An 18934-nucleotide genomic window follows, 5' to 3' on the forward strand; every position below is an offset into this window, starting at 1 on the left:
TGATGCCCATGTCGTGAGGCAGGGCCGGAATCAGCCCATGTGCATCCTTCCTTTGGATCTGCATGAAGTGGCTGGTAGCTGGGGAAGAAGAAGGTGGCTTCAGTGGGGGCTACCGTCATATAAAAATCCAAGGACCGAAAGGAGTGCTTGGGTCTTCCGGTCCTGGCAGCTGTACCGGGGCAGCTCATGAGCACCAGTTGTTATATTTTCAGGAATTTTGTGCTCCGCTTGTAAAACATAGGCATTATTAACACTAAATTATATAAACTTACAGTTAAATGAATTATATTAAAAGCAAGGGTAATAAATACTATAATAACTACATAAATCAATCCGCTTCCTAATTATTTTACTGTCCTTTGCTAGCATCTACACTCTTGAGGTAGTGTGTATCGGTTTTTGTCTTGTTTTGTTTTTAACTTACTAGATTACTGGTTTATTATAAAAGGACAGAACTCAGGAACAGCCAGGTAGAAGAGATGCCTAGGGAAGGTATGGGGAAGGGGCATGCCCTCTCCCAGCGGCATTCTATCTGCAGGTGGCATGTGTCATATCTGTCTGTTAGAAACACTCAGTGTTGTCCTGACAGTAGCTTGAAATCGGAGATGGTGAAGATACTTGGAACGGCAAGACACCTTTTGGTTGGAGTGGTGGCCAGCTGTGACAGCTACCAGAAGGCTTGCTCTTTAGAGGATTTCCTTTGAGGGTGATAGCAGGGCTCCAGCAAATGCTACAGAGTAAAACTCTCTCCTTCCAGAAAGCCAACTGTTAAACACTCACCAGCACCCGCATTGGGCCTGCCCACTCGCTTTTGTGTCTGAGATTGGGGTGCAGAGATGAACAGACGCTTGTTCAAAGTCCTGCAGCCAATAATCAGCGGGGCTAAGATTTGACTCGGGTCTTCCAGTTCCTGCCAAGATGCTCTTCCTATTACACAGATATGTTAGTGGTGAAAGGTACAAGGGTCAGGGGTCAAGTTCAGCTGTGAGCACTTATCTCCAGGGTTCCTGTAACATAAGTGAAAGCTCTGTACGGAGTAGGGTCATAAATGAGGAGAGGGGATGAGTAACAAATCAAATGCAGTTGGCAGCGGGGTGGTCGTCTGCTCCCTTTGATCAGTTAGGGGGATAAGTCGAGAGATGCAGAGACCAGATACTGAACTGTGTCCCTAATGCACGATGATAAAATTATTGAATGGAAGAATGACTCAAGAATGAAGAACACTTATCACCACCTGGTATTATGGTATAGACGCATTTGCTAGTTTATTTTACATCTCCCCCGTTAGAATGTAAGCTTCATGAGGGCAGGGACCTAGTCTTGTGTGCTGCTATACACCCAGCTCTCAGAACAGTGCTTGGCACACAGAATATGCTCAATAAATACTGTTGAATGAATGAATGACCCAATCCTGCCGCATCTTGGCCTCATATGGCTCCAACTCCCAGGGGAAGCTTTGCCCAGAGGAACGTGCCTGGTGACATCAGCATTGGGGACGCTCTAACCTGTGAAAGGCCGCTAGGCTCTTGGTGACCATCATTTGTCTTTTTTCTTAGATGACGGAAGGCCGTCGATGTCAAGTACATCTTCTTGATGACCGGAAGCTGGAACTCCTAGTACAGGTAAATGACTTTCGGCCAACTTTCTAAGTCTCTTCTGTGACTGATGCAGTTCAGACTTTGATTCAGCTGAAGGGTGGGTGAGAATATAAACTGTGTTAAAACCTCTGTTAAAATCTGCGAGTGAGGACTGGGGCACACGGTGGTATCTGTGTGTGTGTGTGAGTGCTATTTTTGCTCATTCTGTGTCTTTGTGCGCCACGCCTAAGGCATTCGAGGCCAGATGTAGATCTAACCTATTGTTACAAACCTCTAGAAAAGGAAATTCCACAACTGCCATTAACTAATCTTTCTACGTGGAAGGAGTTAACTATAATATAACCTAGAGAACTCTTGCTACAATTAAGACTGATTTTGTCATCTTCCTGGCTCAGAGGGGATAGAAAACAGTTCGTTGTTTTCAAGTTACGCCTTCATAGATGTGAAGAAAGAAAAACAATCTCCTGGCTCTGTCTTCCCTCTAAGGGCTCAGTAACCCCCGATCCCCTCCCATAGGTCATCACTGCCATCGCTGTTGACCATCTATACGTCAGTTAACGCACAGGAGATCAATCCATTTATCCCCAAACTAAGAACATATCAGTGGCAGAGAAGTCAGAGCAGGAATTAGAATCATAGACCCTGGTTTTGTTCAGCTTCAAAAAATATGTATCATTGTTTTCCTCAAAGCCCTAAAGAATGACGTTGCCAAACTTGATTTAAAGAACTTCTCTCTAAATCTGTTGCTTGCTTCCAGCTTTTCTAACTCGATTTGCTTGATATTCTCCAATGTCTATAAAAATTCTCAGGGCAGTGCCCCTCATCCTCCCTCATATTTTGCCCTGAAGGAGCTACAGTGCATCAGGAGGTTGAAATGATGCCCAGACACTCAGATCTCTTACTTGTACTTGCTGCTGGGACTTGAAAATGTTCAAACTGCCAACTTAAAGAGTGAATACTTTTAATAAGATTTCAATTATAAAGGTATTACAAATGCAGTGCAGGGAAGAGAGAAACCGTGGGAAGAAGCTCAAAACCATAACATACTAGTTTGACTACTATTCTCACTTTAGCAGATTTCTTTCCAGCTTTTTTTCATCTTTGTATTTCTTACATGGTTGTAATCATAATGTGTGACTAATTCTCTGTATTTTTTTTTCACTTAACGTCTTTCATCAGCCTTTTCCAAGTTACTGTAAGTTGTCATCTTTGTTCATAGCTGCATAAATTCCAGAAATGGATATTCCGTTAGTATCAAATCATTTACCCGTTTGGGTCCATTGAAGGTTTCTTTACAATTTTTCCACGATTACAAGTAAATGCTGTGATTAATTTATCTACCTGTGTAGGGTTCTTTCACATTTTGGATTACGTCCTTGTTAGATTAGATTCAGAGGATCACATTCATATTAAGAGTTAAAACTTCCGCTTGGATTTGGAGGGTGGGGCAGTGGACAGGACTGCAAAGTGAGCAAGGTCTCTTCAGTTAGCAGCGTCACTAACTAACAAAGCATTTGGAGCTTTAAATTGTTAAGAAGCATCTTCAGATGCTTAGAGGTGAGTGGTCTGGTGTGTTTTAGTTGCTTTTTTTATACCAACTCTTAGAAAGCAGCCGCTCTCTTAAACAGGAAATAAGACCTCAAGTGGCAGTGAAATGACAATCTGTCGGCCAGCCTGCCCTGGGAAAGTATGATTGGGGGCATCTGAAGTGGACTCGAGTCACAGAAAAGAGATGTAATTACTGATGTGCAGCAGTTTTGGAAAGGTCATCCTCAACCCTTGACCGTCAAGAAAATGTTGAATTAGGCTAAACAAGACAAGTTCATACTCTTCCCATCCCTTTTTAGAACATGCTTCAAATGTTATTCCCTCTTCCTAGAACACTCCTTCCCATACCCTCACCTCTGTCCCTGGATGGTTTCTGTTAAACTTTCAGTTCACAGCTTAGAAGACACTTTCCCCCCCAAGGCTTTCCCTGGCCCCCCTGCCCCTCCCAGGTCTGGGTCTTACTGTTACCAAACCAGACTTGGGTCTACTGTCCTGCATGCAGTAAAGCTGGCTGCTGATACCAAGTTGTGGTGAAGGGAAGTGCAACATTTATTGCAGGCACCAAGCAAGGAGTTTGGGAAGCTAATATTCACAAGGCCTGAACTCCCAACGGCTTTCAGGGAACGCTTTTTAAAGACAGGATGAGGAAGAGGGTTGCGGGGTGTGTGATCAGCTCATGGACATTCTTCTGATTGGTTGGTGGAGAGGTAATCGGGAGTCAACATCATCAACCTTCTGCTTCCAACCAGTCTGGGGTCTGTGTGCCTGTGGTCAGCGTACACTTAACTTCTTCCACCTGGTGAGGGGCTTAGTACCTCCAGAACGGCTCAAAGGATATGGTTCAGAATATTATCTGTGACCCTTGAGTCCTTGATTTTGTTTAATGGCTAAACGATTATTATTTTCTCTGGCTTGACTGTTTTCCTTTGTTTTTGCATTTTCTCACTTCTCTGATTAAATGTGCTCTTTGGAACTTGGGGAAGGCCTAGGAGGTTAAAGTTCTTCTATAAACAAGAGGCAGGCGGAGGCCATGGGGTGTCTGTCCGGGAAGGCCCCTGGGGTCCTGCTCAGTGACATTAGCTGTCACCCTTCCCCCTGAGGTTTCCCTCTTGCTGTCACAATTCATCACAACTCACTGCCATTGCCTGTTTACTTCTCAGCGTTTCCCAGAGCCACCAACAATTTGAGGGCTGGGTCTGTGTCATGATCACTGTGTGTCCCCAGCACTCAGCCCAGTGCCTGGCACATAGGTCACTAAATAGATCCTTGTGGAATGAAAGAATGGGCAAATCCTAAGATAACCGTGGAAGTACCTCCCCAAAGGACCACAGAACCAATTGCTCTGCAGAGAACCAAAAAAAAAAAGAAAACATGGAAGCAGCCTAATTGTCCATCGATGGAGGAATGGATAAAAAAAAGATGTGGTGCATATATACAATGGAATACTACCCGACCATAAAAAAGAACAAAATAATGCCATTTGCAGCGACATGGATGGACCTAGAGATTGTCACACTGAGTGAAGTCAGACAGAGAAAGACAAATATATGACATTGCTTGTATGTGGAATCTAAAAAACTGGTACAAATGACCTTATTTACGAAACAGAAATAGAGTTAGATGTAGAAAACAAATGTATGGTTACCAAGGATGAAAGGGAGGTGAGGAGGGGTAAATTGGGAGATTGGGATTGACATATACACACTACTATATATAAAATAGGTAACTAATAAGAACCTACTGTAACTAGACAACCACAGAGATTATTTCCTGCACCGGTGCAGACCTGGCCACTCTGAATGGAAGCATTTCCCTTCTCTGGGTTACAGAGCACAATGGCGATAATCCCAACATCGAAGGCTTATTATAAAGCCGTTTGAGATTACGTAGTGGAATCTGCACATCCAAATTCCTGTTGACCTTGAGTAAATCCCCCATTACCTGTACAGGGGAAAGAGCAAAGGTCAGGAGTGCACGTACGGGAATTTAATATTTGAAAGGCTTATCCCTAAATCCACAGGCAGGTCCCTGACACCATGACATTACCATGTACCTCCCTAAGTCCTTAAATTGCACTTAAGGACAGCTGGAACGATGCTACGACACAAAGATGTCGTTCGGTAACAAGTCAAGCCTTCAGCTTTGCTCATCCGTTTGGACTTCGTTCAGCTGCATCACACTCCCATCCAACCCAGAGACAGTGGCATTTGCGCTGTTGCCCAAAACTGTTTCAACCAATTAGAAGTGTACTCGAAAAAGCCCGCATCAAAATGAGAGAGGCCGCCATCATGTACGTCTCTCAATCAGCCTCTTCTTGACGCTTCCATAACCAGACAAGAGGGCGTCATGCATGTTTTGTATTAAACTGAACTCCTCACGCCTGCTCTGCGTACAGTTATTCCTTTAAAATGACTTTCTTCACTTTTTTTCTGACCTGAATGCGTGTTTAAGGGAGCATTTTGGAAGCAAAGAAAGGGAAATGTGCTTTAGCCTTAGTAAGAGTCATTGCATTAAGATGGAGAAGAATTTCCTGACAGTGAGGGTCGGTCGGTGGAGAACTGGAAGCCATAAATGGGAAGATTCTGGGCCCTTTCTCTTGGGTTTTTTAAAAATAGAATAGATTTTCGCTAGATTGGAATGCCTGAGGTGTGGTCCTTCCTTATTAGGGTCTCTTGAGGCTTATGATACTACATGAGATCCTGTCCTCCAGGAAGAAAGGCCAGTGCAAGAAAAACAGACCTGTTTTTTAAAGCCCTTTCCCAGCACTTTAGATGAGTGGATATTATGCTCTGTTGGCAGAATTTCTTCCCTTTGATGATAGAGCAAATCAGAGTCCTCTCCATCCCCGCAGCTCTGCCACAGTGGGAGCTGTGATGCGGGGCAGATCCTAGGATTACCGTGTCTCTCTAACCCCATCTCTAAGTGGCCATCGGCAGCACATTGATAACTGTCTACTTCATTAAAATAGAGGAACAAAGTGTCCTGTGATTCTGAGAAACGGAACAAACTTCAACAAGTCAGTGTTTTTCAAGAGAATTAAAGAGAGTAGCTAAACTATTGTTCTCAGTTACATGGTGTCCCTAATCTTGAGAAAACCAGTGGGACGGAAACATCAGGAGAGATTTAAAGCTACACTGCAGAGTACATTGGAGCCCTTGAAATGTGGCCAGTCCCAGTCAAGATGGGCTGTGAGTGTGGAATATGCACCAGATTTTGAAGCTTCATATTTTTTTAAATAAAAGGAAAATATCTTATTAATGATTTTTATATCGATGATTCCATGTTGAAATGATAATATTTGGGGTGAGGTGAAAGAAAATACATAATTAAAATTAATCTCACCTATTTCTTGTTCCTTGTTTCATTTGGCTACTAAAAACGTTACAATTTCCTATTGGCCTCCCATGATATTTCTGTTGGACAGCGATCTTTTTTTTTTTTTTTTTTAAATCTTCATTGGAGTATAATTGCTTCACAATACTGTGTCAGTTTCTGTTGTACAACAAAGTGAATCAACCATATGCATACATATATCCCCATATCCCCTCCCTCTTGCGTCTCCCTCCCACCCTCCCTATCCCACCCCTCTAGGTGGTCACAAAGCACCGAGCTGATCTCCCTGTGCTATGCATGGTAGTGTATATATGTCCATGCCACTCTCTCACTTCGTTCCAGTTAACCATTTCCCCTCTCCATGTCCTCAAGTCCATTCTCTGTGTCTTCGTCTTTATTCCTGCCCTGACATTAGGTTCATCAGTACCATTTTTGTTTTTTTAGGATTCCATATATATGCATTAGCATACGGTATTTGTTTTTCTTTCTGACTTACTTCACTCTGTATGACAGACTCTAGGTCCATCCACCTCACTACAAATAACTCAATTTCGTTTCTTTTTATGGCTGAGTAATATTCCATTGTATATATGTGCCACATCTTTATCCATTCATCTGTCAATGGACATTTAGGTTGGTTCCATGTCCTGGCTATTGTAAATAGTGCTGCAGTGAACATTGTGGTACATGTCTCTTTTTGAATTACGGTTTTCTCAGGGTATATGCCCAGTAGTGGGATTCCTGGGTCGTATGGTAGTTCTATTTTTAGTTTTTTAAGGAACCTCCATACTGTTCTCCATAGTGGTTGTATCAATTTACATTCCCACCAACAGTGCAGGAGGGTTCCCTTTTCACCACACCCTTTCCAACATTTATTGTTTCTAGATTTTTTGATAATGGCCGTTCTGACCGGTGTGAGGTAATACCTCATCGTAGTCGTGATTTGTATTTCTCTAATAATTAGTGATGTTGAGCATCTTTTCATGTGCCTCTTGGCCATCTGTATGTCTTCTTTGGTGAAATTTCTATTTAGCTCTTCCACCTATTTTTTAATTGGATTATTTGTTTTTTTGATATTGAGCTCCATGAGCTGTTTGTATATTTTGGAGATTAATCCTTTGTCCGTTGTTTCATTTGCAAATATTTTCCCCCATTCTGAGGGTTGTCTTTTCATCTTGTTTATGGTTTCCTTTGCTGTGCAAAAGCTTTTAAGTTTCAGTTGTTCAGGTTTTAAGGTCCTATTTGTTTATTTTTATTTTTATTTTCATTACTCTAGGAGGTGGGTCAAAAAAGATCTTGCTGTGGCTTATGTCAAAACATAGGATTGGTTTTCCTATGTTTTCCTCTAAGAGTTTTATAGTGTCTGGTCTTACATTTAGGTCTTTAATCCATTTTTAGTTTATTTTTGTGTATGGTGTTAGGGAGTGTTCTAATTTCATTCTTTTACATGTAGCTGTCCAGTTTTCGCAGCACCACTTACTGAAGAGGCTGTCTCTTCTCCATTGTATGGTCTTGCGTCCTTTGTCGTAAATTAGGTGCCCATATGTGTGTGGGTTTATCTCTGGGCTTTCTATCCCGTTGCATTGATCGATATTTCTGTTTTTGTGCCAGTACCTTACTGTCTTGATTACTGTAGCTTTGTAGTGCAGTTTGAAGTTGGGGAGCCTGATTCCTCCAGCTCCATTTTTCTTTCTCAAGATTGCTTTAGCTATTCGGGGTCTTTTGGGTTTCCATAAAAATTGTAAAATTTTTTGTTCTAATCCTGTGAAGAATGCCACTGGTAGTTTGATAGGAATTGCATTGAATCTGTAGATTGCTTTGGGTAGTATAGTCATTGTCACAATATTGATTCTTCCAATCCAAGAACATGGTATATTTCTCCATCTGTTTATGTCATCTTTGATTTCTTTCATCAGTGTTTTATAGTTTTCTGAGTACAAGTCTTTTGCCTCCTTTGGTAGGTTTATTCCTAGGTATTTTATTCTTTTTGTTGCAATGGTAAGTGGGATTGTTTCCTTAATTTCTCTTTCTGATTTTTCGTTGTTAGAATATAGGAATGCCAGAGATTTCTGTGCATTAATTTTGTATCCTGCAACCTTACCGAATTCATTGTTTAGTTCTAGTAGTTTTCTGGTAGCATCTTTAGGATTTTCTATATATAGTATAATGCCATCTGCAAACAGTGAAATTTTTACTTCTTCTTTTCCAATTTGTATTTCTTTTCCTTCTCTGATTTCCATGGCTAGGACTTCCAAAATTATGTTGAATAAGAGTGGCAAGAGTGGCCATCCTTATCTTTTTCCTGATCTTAGCGGAAATACTTTCAGTTTTTCACCATTGAGTATGATGTTGGCTGTGGGTTTGTCATATATGGCCTTTATTATGTTGAGGTAGTTTCCCTTTATGCCCATTTTCTGGAGAGTTTTTATCATAAGTGATTGTTGAATTTTGTCGAAAGCTTTTTCTGCACTTATTGAGATGATCATATGGTTTTTCTCCTTCAATTTGTTAATATGGTGTATCACATTGATTGATTTGCGTATATTGACGAATCCTTGCATCCCTGGGATAAATCCCACTTGATCATGGTGTATGATCCTTTTAATGTGCTGTTGGATTCTGTTTGCTAGTATTTTTTGTTCAGGATTTTTGCATCTATGTTCATCAGTGATATTGGTCTATAATTTTCTTTTTGTGTGATATCTTTTTCTGATTTTGGTATCAGGGTGATGGTGACTTCATAGAGTGAATTTAGGAGTGTTTCTCCCTCTGCAGTTTTTTGGAAGAGTTTGAGAAGGATTGGTGTTAGCTCTTCACTAAATGTTTGATAGTATTCGCCTGTGAAGCCATCTGGTCCTGGACTTTTGTTTGTTGGAAGATTTTTAATTGCAGTTTCAATTTCATTACCTGTGATAGGTCTGTTTATATTTTCTAATTCTTCCTGGTTCAGTCTTAGAAAAGTGTACGTATCCAAGAATTTTTCCATTTCTTCGTGGTTGTCCATTTTATTGACATATATTGTTTGTAGTAGTCTCTTATAATCCTTTGTATTTCTGTGGTGTCAGTTGTGATTTCTCCTTTTTCATTTCTAATTTTATTGATTTGCGTCCTCTCCCTTTTTTTCTTGATGAGTCTGGCTAAGGGTTTATCAATTTTGTTTATCTTCTCAAAGAACCAGCTTTTAGTTTTATTGATCTTTGCTATGGTTTTCTTTGTTTCTATTTCATTTATGTCTGCTCTGATCTTTATGATTTCTTTCCTTCTACTGATTTTGGGTTTTCTTTATTCTTCTTTCTCTAGTTGCTTTAGGTGTAGGGTTAGATTGTTTATTTGAGATATTTCTTGTTTCTTGAGGTGAGATTGAATTGCTATAAACTTCCCTCTTAGAACTGCTTTTGCTGCGTCCCATAGATTTTGGGTCATCGTGTTTTCATTGTCATTTGTTTCTGTGTACTTTTTATTTCTTCTTTGATTTCTTCAGTGATCTCTTGGTTATTTAGTAGCACACTGTTTAGCCTCCATGTATTTGTGTTTTTTACAGGTTTTTTCCTCTAATTGATTTCCAATCTCATAGCATTGTGGTCAGAAAAGATGCTTGATACAATTTCAATTTTCTTAAATTTTCCCAGGCTTGATTTGTGACCCAAGATGTGATCTGTCCTAGAGAATGTTCCACGTGCACTTGAGAAGAAAGTGCATTCTGCCACTTTCGGGTGGAATGTTCTATAAATGTCAATTAAAACTATTTGGTCTGTTGTGTCATTTAAAGCTTGTGTTTCCTTATTTATTTTCTGTTTGGATGATCTGTCCATTGGTGTAAGTGGCGTGTTAAATTCCCCTACTATATTATTGTGTTACTGTTGATTTCCCCTTTCATGGTTGTTAGCATTTGCCTTATGTATTGAGGTGCTCCTACATTGCATGCGTAAACATTTATAATTATTATATCTTCTTGGATTGATCTCTTGATCATTATGTAGTGTCCTTCCTTGTCTCTTGTAACAGTCTTTATTTTAAAGTCTATTTTATCTGATATGAGTATTGCTACTCCAGCTTTCTTTTGATTTCCATTTGCATGGAATATCTTTTTCCATTCCCTCACTTTCAGTCTCTATGTGTTCCTAGGTCTGAAGTGGGTCTCTTGTAGACAGCATATATATGGGTCTTGTTTTTGTATCCATTCAGCCAGGCTGTGTCTTTTGGTTGGGGCATTTAATCCATTTACATTCAAGGTTATTATTGCTATGTATGTTCCTATTACCATTTTCTTAATTGTTTTTGGTTTGTTTTTGTGGGTCTTCTTCTTCTCTTGTGTTTCCCACCTAAAGAAGTGTCTTTAGCATTTGCTGTAAAGCTGGTTTGGTGGTGCTGAATTCTCTTAGCTTTTGCTTGTCTGTAAAGCTTTTGATTTCTCCATCGAATCTGAGTGAGATCCTTGCTGGCTAGAGTAATGTTGGTTGTAGGTTTTTCTCTTTCATCACTTTAAGTATATCCTGCCGCTCCCTCTGGTCTGCAGAGTTTCTGCTGAAAAGTCAGCTGATAACCTTATGGGGATTCCTTTTTACGTATTTTTTGTTTTTCTCTTGCTGCTTTTAGTATTTTTTCTTTGAATTTAATTTTTATTAGTTTGATTAATATGTGTCTTTGTGTGTTTCTCCTAGGGTTTACCCTGTATGGGACTCTCTGTTTTTCCTGGACTTGGATGACTATTTCCTTTCCCATGTTAGGGAAGTTTTCCACTATAATCTCTTCAAATATTTTCTCAGACCCTTTCTTTTTCTCTTCTTCTTCTGGGACCCCTATAATACGGATGTTGGTACGTTTAGTGTTGTCTCAGATGTCTCTGAGATTGTCTTCAATTCTTTTCATTCTTTTTTCTTTATTCTGTTCCTCGGTAGTTATTTCCACCATTTTGTCTTCCAGCTCACTTATTTGTTCTTCTGCCTCAGTTATTCTGTTATTGATTCCTTCTAGTATATTTCTCATTTCAGTTATTTTGTTGTTCATCTCTGTTTGTTCTTTAGTTCTTCTAGATATTTGTTAAACATTTCTTGTATTTTCTCATTCTGTTTCTGAGATTCTGGATCATCTTTACTATCATTACTCTAAATTCTTTTTCAGGTAGATTGCCTATTTCCTCTTCATTTATTTGATCTTGTAGGATTTTATGTTGCTCCTTCATCTGACATATTTTTTTGCTGTCTCCTTTTTTTTTTTTTTTTTTTTGATGAGTGGGATTGTATTCCTGTCTTACTGGTTGTTTGGCCTGAGACTTCCAACACTGGAGTTTGTAGGCTGTTGGGTAGAGCTAGGTCGTGGTGCCGAGATGAGGACCTCTGGGAGACCTCACTCTGATGAATGTTCCCTGGGGTCTGAGGTTCTCTGTTAGTCCAGTGGTTCAGACTCAGAGCTCCCACCGCAGGAGCTTTGGCCTGACCCCTGGCTCGTGAAACAAGATCCCGCCAACCACAGAGGGCAGCAAAAAAAAAAAAAATAAAAAAAAAAGAACAATAACAAAGTAGAAAATAAAATTAGACTAGGAAACTAACAGATATGTTAGAAAGAATATAAGAATCAACAACCGGAAGGTAAAACAGAACCATAATAGTTAAAAAAACAAAGGTGGAAAAGACCGTGGCTGTGGAGGGCGGGGCCTAAGCAGGGGTGGTGGGTGGGGCCTATGCTTACAACCCACAGGACTGGAAAAGGCCCTGGGCGGGTGTGGAGGGTGGAGCTTAGTCTCAATGGACCAGAGGGGCCCCGGCTTGCCTCCTGCCTCTGGTCTCAGAGGGCAGGAAAGGCCCTCCACTCCTCTCCCCCTCCTCCTGTCCTGGAGGGCCCCTCCCAACTGCCTCTCCTGCTCTCCTCCACCCCCCCACCCCCACCTCCCTCCTATGTCCCCAGGTCCCATGTGGCCTGTGGGGGGGCAGGGTTGGAGGGCAGGACACCCAGCCTGGGAGCCCAGCAGTCTTCCCCGGCCTGAGTGGGTGGGGCAAACGCCCTCTGCTTCTCTCCTGGAGGGCCCCTCCCACCTGCCCCTCCTGTTCTCCCCCGGCCTCCTGCCTATGCCCCCAGGACCACTGCAGCCCAGAGGGGACCACTGAGGGCCTAGGACCTGGCCCGAGAGCCAGGCAGACTTCCCCGGCCGATTGGGTAGGGGATACGCTGGGTGCACTCTCCCCTGATCTGAGCCCCTGAGGGTCTTTCCAGCCTTGGGAACCCCTCCCCCCTCTCAGCCACCCCTCAGGGGCTCTGGTCCTGTCCGGCCTCCACTTCTCCTCCCCGCTCAGTCCCCCCATGTCCTGCAGCTTCGCTTGGGGCTTCCTCCCATCTCCTTGGGTGTCGAGGTCCCCCACCAGCGTCTGGCAGGTGCCCTAGTTGTAGGGAGACCTGAACTCCATGTCTTCCCACACCACCATCTTGACTCCTCCCCATTTCTCCAGTTTTTCAGCAATCTTTGAAGGATTAAGAGTAGATCATTTAAGTAAAAGAAAAAATTATGACCCTAATAGACTTAAGGTTATCCAGATTTCCTACTGGATGTCCTCCACAATAATGCTGGGACTTTACAGTTCTTCACAGTAGAGTTTCTCTGGAGCGTATCTCATTTAATCTCCACATTAACTGTGTAAAGAAGATGCTAACTCAGGTGAGGAAACAGAAATTCAGAAAGGTCGATTAACTTGCTCAAGGTCACAGAGTAGTGTATGCAGCTGGAACATTGATCCTCTGATGTCTCAGCCTGTTCTCTTTCACTGCACAAGTAAGAAGTATATACGATAAATATCTGAGATGTGAGGTAGTTCGTGTATAATGTGGCTGCCATGTTGGCCCCAACACCAGCTTCATAAATTACCGGAATTAAAGACTTAAAACCTCATCTCAGGTCGAGAACTGAAGACAGGCTTCCCTGGGTCATTTCGTCTGTTTGAACTCAGTTTCTAATCGATATAGTGAAGATGTACAGATTTGACACATGACGAAGAGTTTCTGCATCGTGTTGAAGCCTGAGGGTATCAGGTGTGGAAGACACTTAGGCAGCAGCAGATTAAATAATTCTTGCCTTGTCATCACTTTTCTCTGCCTGACGAAGATGCTAGTGATACTGGCTTAAAGGTTAAGTAAGTTAATATGAGCTCTGAATAAAGCAGCACTGAAGGCAGAGTAAATATTCTTGCCTATAATGGGCTTAAAAAATACAAGCTGGATATGACTTTTTTAGAAAACCTGGAGCTCTGTTAGTGCTGCGTGGAATAAGTGAACAGCCCTGGGTTCTCTGCATGGGCACACATACCCACATACACAGGCAGATACGCTCACCCCCCCATCCTCAGCTACTTCCGTGGTTTATCACGTTCTTCTGTAAAAATACAAAGGATTGTTCTCTACCAAGGAAGCCAGGAATTCCCCCAGAACACACTTTGCCAAGAGAAGAAATATACCGAGTTGATTCTGTATCTTCTCCACCGAGAAGGGTGGTCTGCTCCACCCGCTGGCCCATCTGCTGAAGCGTGAGCTGCCTCGGCCATCTGCTCCTGTCTGGTCTGAAGTCACCAGGAGGTACAGCCTCAGCCAGTGGTGGGAAGCCCTGTGCAGAAGCTGGGAGCAGACCGAGGGCCCGGGGTGTGATGAACCTTTTGTCCGGGACCTCCCAGGCCACCAGCCCACCTCATAAAACGAGCCAGAGGGGGAGTCAAGCAGCACTGCTTTGGGCTGACCTCAGACGTCACCGTGATCGCCGTCACCATTTGTCAAGCTTCTCGCTGCAAAGCTGGGCACTCCCCCAAATGAGCCAGACAGATGTCTTTCCAGCCCCTGGGGGTGGCTGATAATATGTAATCTTAAAGGCACATGGTGAAGCAAATAGATGTTAAAGTATAGATTAGAGGTGGCGAACATAATGGTACGGAATGGTCACTCTGCATGGAATCAAAAGCTCATTTAGTGGCTTGGAGAAATAAGAAATAGTCCTTAAAGTACACCCTTGGGAGCCACAAGCAGCTCACGAGTTTCCGCCTTTGGCAAGAAGAGGGCGGGACCTGTACCTCCTCCCTTCTGCATCAAGGACCTTTCTGGAAAAGTTGGTGAACTCTGCTGTGCTTGACAACAAAGGAGAATCCCAGTCTCCTGGCGGGGCTGTGACAGAGGAGGGTCAGGATACGGCAGATTGATGCAGTCATCCAGGGACCCCACCCAGACACGCATCCCAACATACGTGCGCACACAGCTCCACGAGCAGACAGCTCAGCCGGCCGCAGGGCGAGGAGGGGAAGCCATCTCCCAGGCAGTTGGGGTCCAGGCTCTGGTTGCCTAGCGGTATCCCCTTCTTTGCCCCCCTCCCCTACCTTACCCTCCTTCCATGCCCACCCCTCCGTTTCTGTGCCCCATTCTCCCTTGATGTTAATTTTAACCAGCCTTTAAATGTACTGCTTGGAACGATTGAAACGGCCAATATTTGGCTGACTTTGTTATGCCGAAAGGACAGCTTTATGGGATTGTGTGGAGGACGAGAAAGGAACTTTTAAGAGAGGAAGACAGTGCATCTCCTCCCCTCCCAGGAGCGAGCCTCTGGAAAGTTGACACTGTGGCTTTGTTTTGTGTGTGTGTGTTACTGCTGAGTTATTTGTTTCTTTGATCCCTTTACAAACTCGTTTCCACCAACTCTCTAAGGTAGCACCAGGCAGTGTTGGCAGAAAGGAGCCTTGGGAGACGGGTGGGAACTGTGGGCTGCTGGTTTAGCGTCTCTGCTCAAGAGGGATGAGAAAGGCGAGTGATAAAGACGAGCTTAACGCACGGTGCAGGTCAGCAAAATGTGAATAATTGTGTTTATAAAACCCACGCACATGCGTACCCACTGCCCTCACCCTCACCCCACCCCCCAAGAGAGTGTGGAGATGGAGAGAGGGCTGGCCACCTGGGAAGGGTGACTTCACGGGAATCGGGGCGTTAACAAATCTGGGTGTTGTTTTGTTTTTCCGCCGCTAACTCACAGATTGACTTTTGGCACATGGCTCATTTCAAGTACTTGCTCATTTGGTGAATCTCTATTATTCATCTTTCCCTACGCTACGCAGATCTCAGCGTGCCTCCCCCTGGGGCAGGAGGTCACGTCTAGAGGTGAGAAATGATTATTCGGGCTGTACGACTTTTTACACATCCAGGGGTGGGTGTTCTTAATTCTAAAACGGGCTGCATGTTCTCACGACTTGCTCCCCAGTGACTGCGACAGCCCCCCTTTCTCTGTGCAGTGATACCAAGGGCACCCTGTCCTCCATAATAAGGAGAGGGTGCAGGAGGATTCGGGGGACAGAGCTATGCATTCTGGCAGCCTTTGCTGCAACTTGTCCCATCTGGCCCAGAGATGGACGGAAGGGAGGGAAATGGGGGAAGCGATCGCCTCTCCTGGGAAACACGGTGTGATCCGTATCAGAGGTGGTGGAGAAGGAATCGGAGGTCTGGGGACATATCAGCTGCTCTGTGCTTTCCCCTGCCTCTTCCGCCGCTGTGGCCCTGCCTCAGAGCCCTTGAATCTCTCTGCTGTCCAGTTTCCTCACTTGCCCAGCAAAGACCTAACAATTTAGCTGTCAAACAACACAGAAGATTTCCAAGTCTTTCCAAAGCCCCCATCTCACACCTCAGCCACCTCCTAGGTACAGGCAGACTGCGGAGATATTGCAGGTTTTGTTCCAGGGACTGCAAGAAAGCAAGTTGCACAGTGTTTCGTCTTTCTGACTTATTGCACTATGCATAGTACCCTCCAGGTCCATCCGTGTTGTGGCAAAAATTTTTTCATTCTTTTTTATGGCTGAGTAATATTACTTTGTGTGTATGTGTGTGTGTGTGTGTGTGTGTGTGTCATGACTTCTTTTTTTTAAATTTATCTTATTGAAGTATAGTTGATTTACAATGTGTTAATTTCTACTGTACAGCAAAGTGATTCAGTTATGCATAGATATATATTCTTTTCCATTATGGTTTATTACAGGTTACTGAATATAGTTCTCTGTGCTGTACAGTAGGACCTTGTTGTCTATCCATTCTCTATATAAATGCTTACATCTACTAACCCCAAACTCCCACTCCATCCCTCCACCACACCCTCTCCCCCTTGACAACCACAAGTCTGTTGTCTATGTCTGTGAGTCTGTTTCTGTTTCATAGATAAGTTCATTTGTATCATATTTTAGATTTCACACGTAAGTGATATCATACGGTATTTGTCTTTCTCTGTCTGACTTATTTCACTAAGCATAATACTCTCCAGGTCCATCCATGTAGTTGCAGATGGCAGAATTTCATTCTTTTTATGGCTGAGTAATATTCCTCTGTGTGTGTGTGTGTGTGTGTGTGTGTGTCGTGATTTTTTTATCCATTCATCTGTTGATGGTCACTTGAGTTGCTTCCATTATCTTGGCAATTGTAAATAATGCTGCTATGAACACTGGGGTGCATATATCTTTTCAACTTAGTGATTTCATTTTCTTCAGATACATACCCCGGAGTGGGACTGCTGGATCCTATGGTAGCTCCATTTTTAGTTTTTTGAGGAACCTCTATACTGTTCTCCACAGTGACTGCACCAAATGGCGTTCCCACCAGCAGTGGTACCAGGGTTCACTCTTCTCCACACCCTCGCCAACATTTATCATTTGTTGTCTTTTTGATGATAGCCCCTCTATAAAAACATCGAATCACTATGTTGTATGCCTGAAACTAATATAATATTATAAATCAGCTATACTTCAGTTTTAAAAATTACATTTACACTAGTCTATTGTGTACAATAGCATTGTCTAAAAAAATGATGTACCTAGTTTCATTTAAAAACACTTTACTGCAAATACAACACTGTAAAGCAACTATACTTCAATAAAAAAATACTTTATTGCTAAAAAATGCTAACCCTCACCTGAGCCTTCAACAAGTCATAATCTCTGCTGGTGGAAAGGTCTTGCTGACTGATCAAGGTGGTGGTAGCTGAAGACCAGGGCAGCTGTGGCCATTTCTTAAAATAAGACAGCAGTGAATCTTGTCACATCAGTTAGTTGGCTCTTCCTTCACGAACTGTTTCTCTGGAGCATACAATGCTGTTTGATGGCATGTCACCCACAGTAGCACTTCGTCCAAAATTGGAGGCAGTCTTCTCAAACCCTGCCGCTGCTTTATCAACTAGGCTTATGTCATATTCTAAATCCTTTACTGTCATCTCGACCACCTTCACAGCATCTTCACCAGGAGTAGCTTCCATCTTAAGAAACCACTTTCTTTGCTCATCCATAAGAAGCACCTCCTCATCCATTAAAGTTTTATCACGAGATTGCAGCAATTCAGTCACATCTTCAGGCTCCACTTCTTTTTTTTTTCTTTTTTTGCGGTACGCGGGCCTCTCACTGCTGTGGCCTCTCCCATTGCGGAGCGCAGGCTCAGCGGCCGTGGCTCACGGGCCCAGCTGCTCCGCGGCATGTGGGATCTTCCCAGACCGGGGCACGAACCCGTGTCCCCTGCATCGGCAGGCAGACTCTCAACCACTGCGCCACTAGGGAAGCCCCCAGGCTCCACTTCTAATTCTAGTTCTCTTGGGGTTTCCACCATATCTGCACTTACAAGAGTGACGTCAAAGATAAATACAATGAATAATGAAAAGTTTTGAAATATCATGAGAATTACCAAAATGCGACATGGAGACATGAAGTGAGCGAATACTGTTGGAAAAATGGGTCTGATAGAGTTGCTCAATTCAGGGTTGCCACAGACCTTCAGTTTGTAAAAAACAAAACAAAACAAAAACAGAATATCTGCAAAGTGCAATAAACTGATGTGCAGTGAAACAAGTTTTGCTCTGTGTGGAAGTGGTCATCTAAGTGGCAGCTCCAGCTCCACAGACCAGCCCCAGCACCTTCCATGCTCCTCTTGAAATCCAGGTCATCTTTTCATTGCACCTGCTTTAAAGATGAGCCCACCGTTCTCCAAGGCAACCAAGCTTAGGAACCCAGCCTCCTTTTTTGCCTTATTCCTCAACGCTTTTCCTTTCCTGAAGTCTTGCCACGTTTTTCCCTCTTAAGGAAATACCTTCCTTCTCCAGTTCTGCCGTCACCCTTGTGGATTTGCCATCGCCAGCATGCTCCTTGTCACCCTCTGTTTGCTCTGGTCCTGTCGTAGCCTCCTTGCTCACCTCCATAATTCCATCCCAGTTTGTCCTGCACATCACACCCAGGTTATTCTTTCTGAACTACTGCTTTGTAACATATCTCTGCCCAGAAGCCTTCAGTCGTCCATCCTGTTTGAATTCTTCTGTCGGACTCTTACTTCCCTGCATAACCTGACTTTGTCAAGAGCAGTGTATTAAAGAGATGAAGGGTGTCATTTTGCCCCAAACTGCCTCTTCCACTGGGTGTGCCCTGTGGTGTCGTAGGTGCTACCCTTAGGCCAGCAGAGCTGGGGTCCTAAACTTTACC

The 18934-nt window shown here is 43.2% G+C and overlaps 1 protein-coding gene across 9 annotated transcripts in view; it reads left to right on the forward strand.

The window, feature by feature from the left end:
- Window positions 1–18934, forward strand: part of FRMD4A (FERM domain containing 4A) — a 640139-nt gene that overhangs the window by 440099 nt on the left and 181106 nt on the right. For all 9 annotated transcript variants that reach the window (XM_060292572.2, XM_060292533.2, XM_060292551.2 and 6 more), the window contains one exon: window positions 1557–1622. In XM_060292572.2, the coding sequence (XP_060148555.1) occupies window positions 1557–1622 (66 nt within the window). The remainder of the gene's footprint in view (window positions 1–1556; window positions 1623–18934) is intronic.

Source organism: Globicephala melas, chromosome 2, assembly GCF_963455315.2.
Source record: "Globicephala melas chromosome 2, mGloMel1.2, whole genome shotgun sequence".
Classification (NCBI taxonomy): Eukaryota; Metazoa; Chordata; class Mammalia; order Artiodactyla; family Delphinidae; genus Globicephala; species Globicephala melas.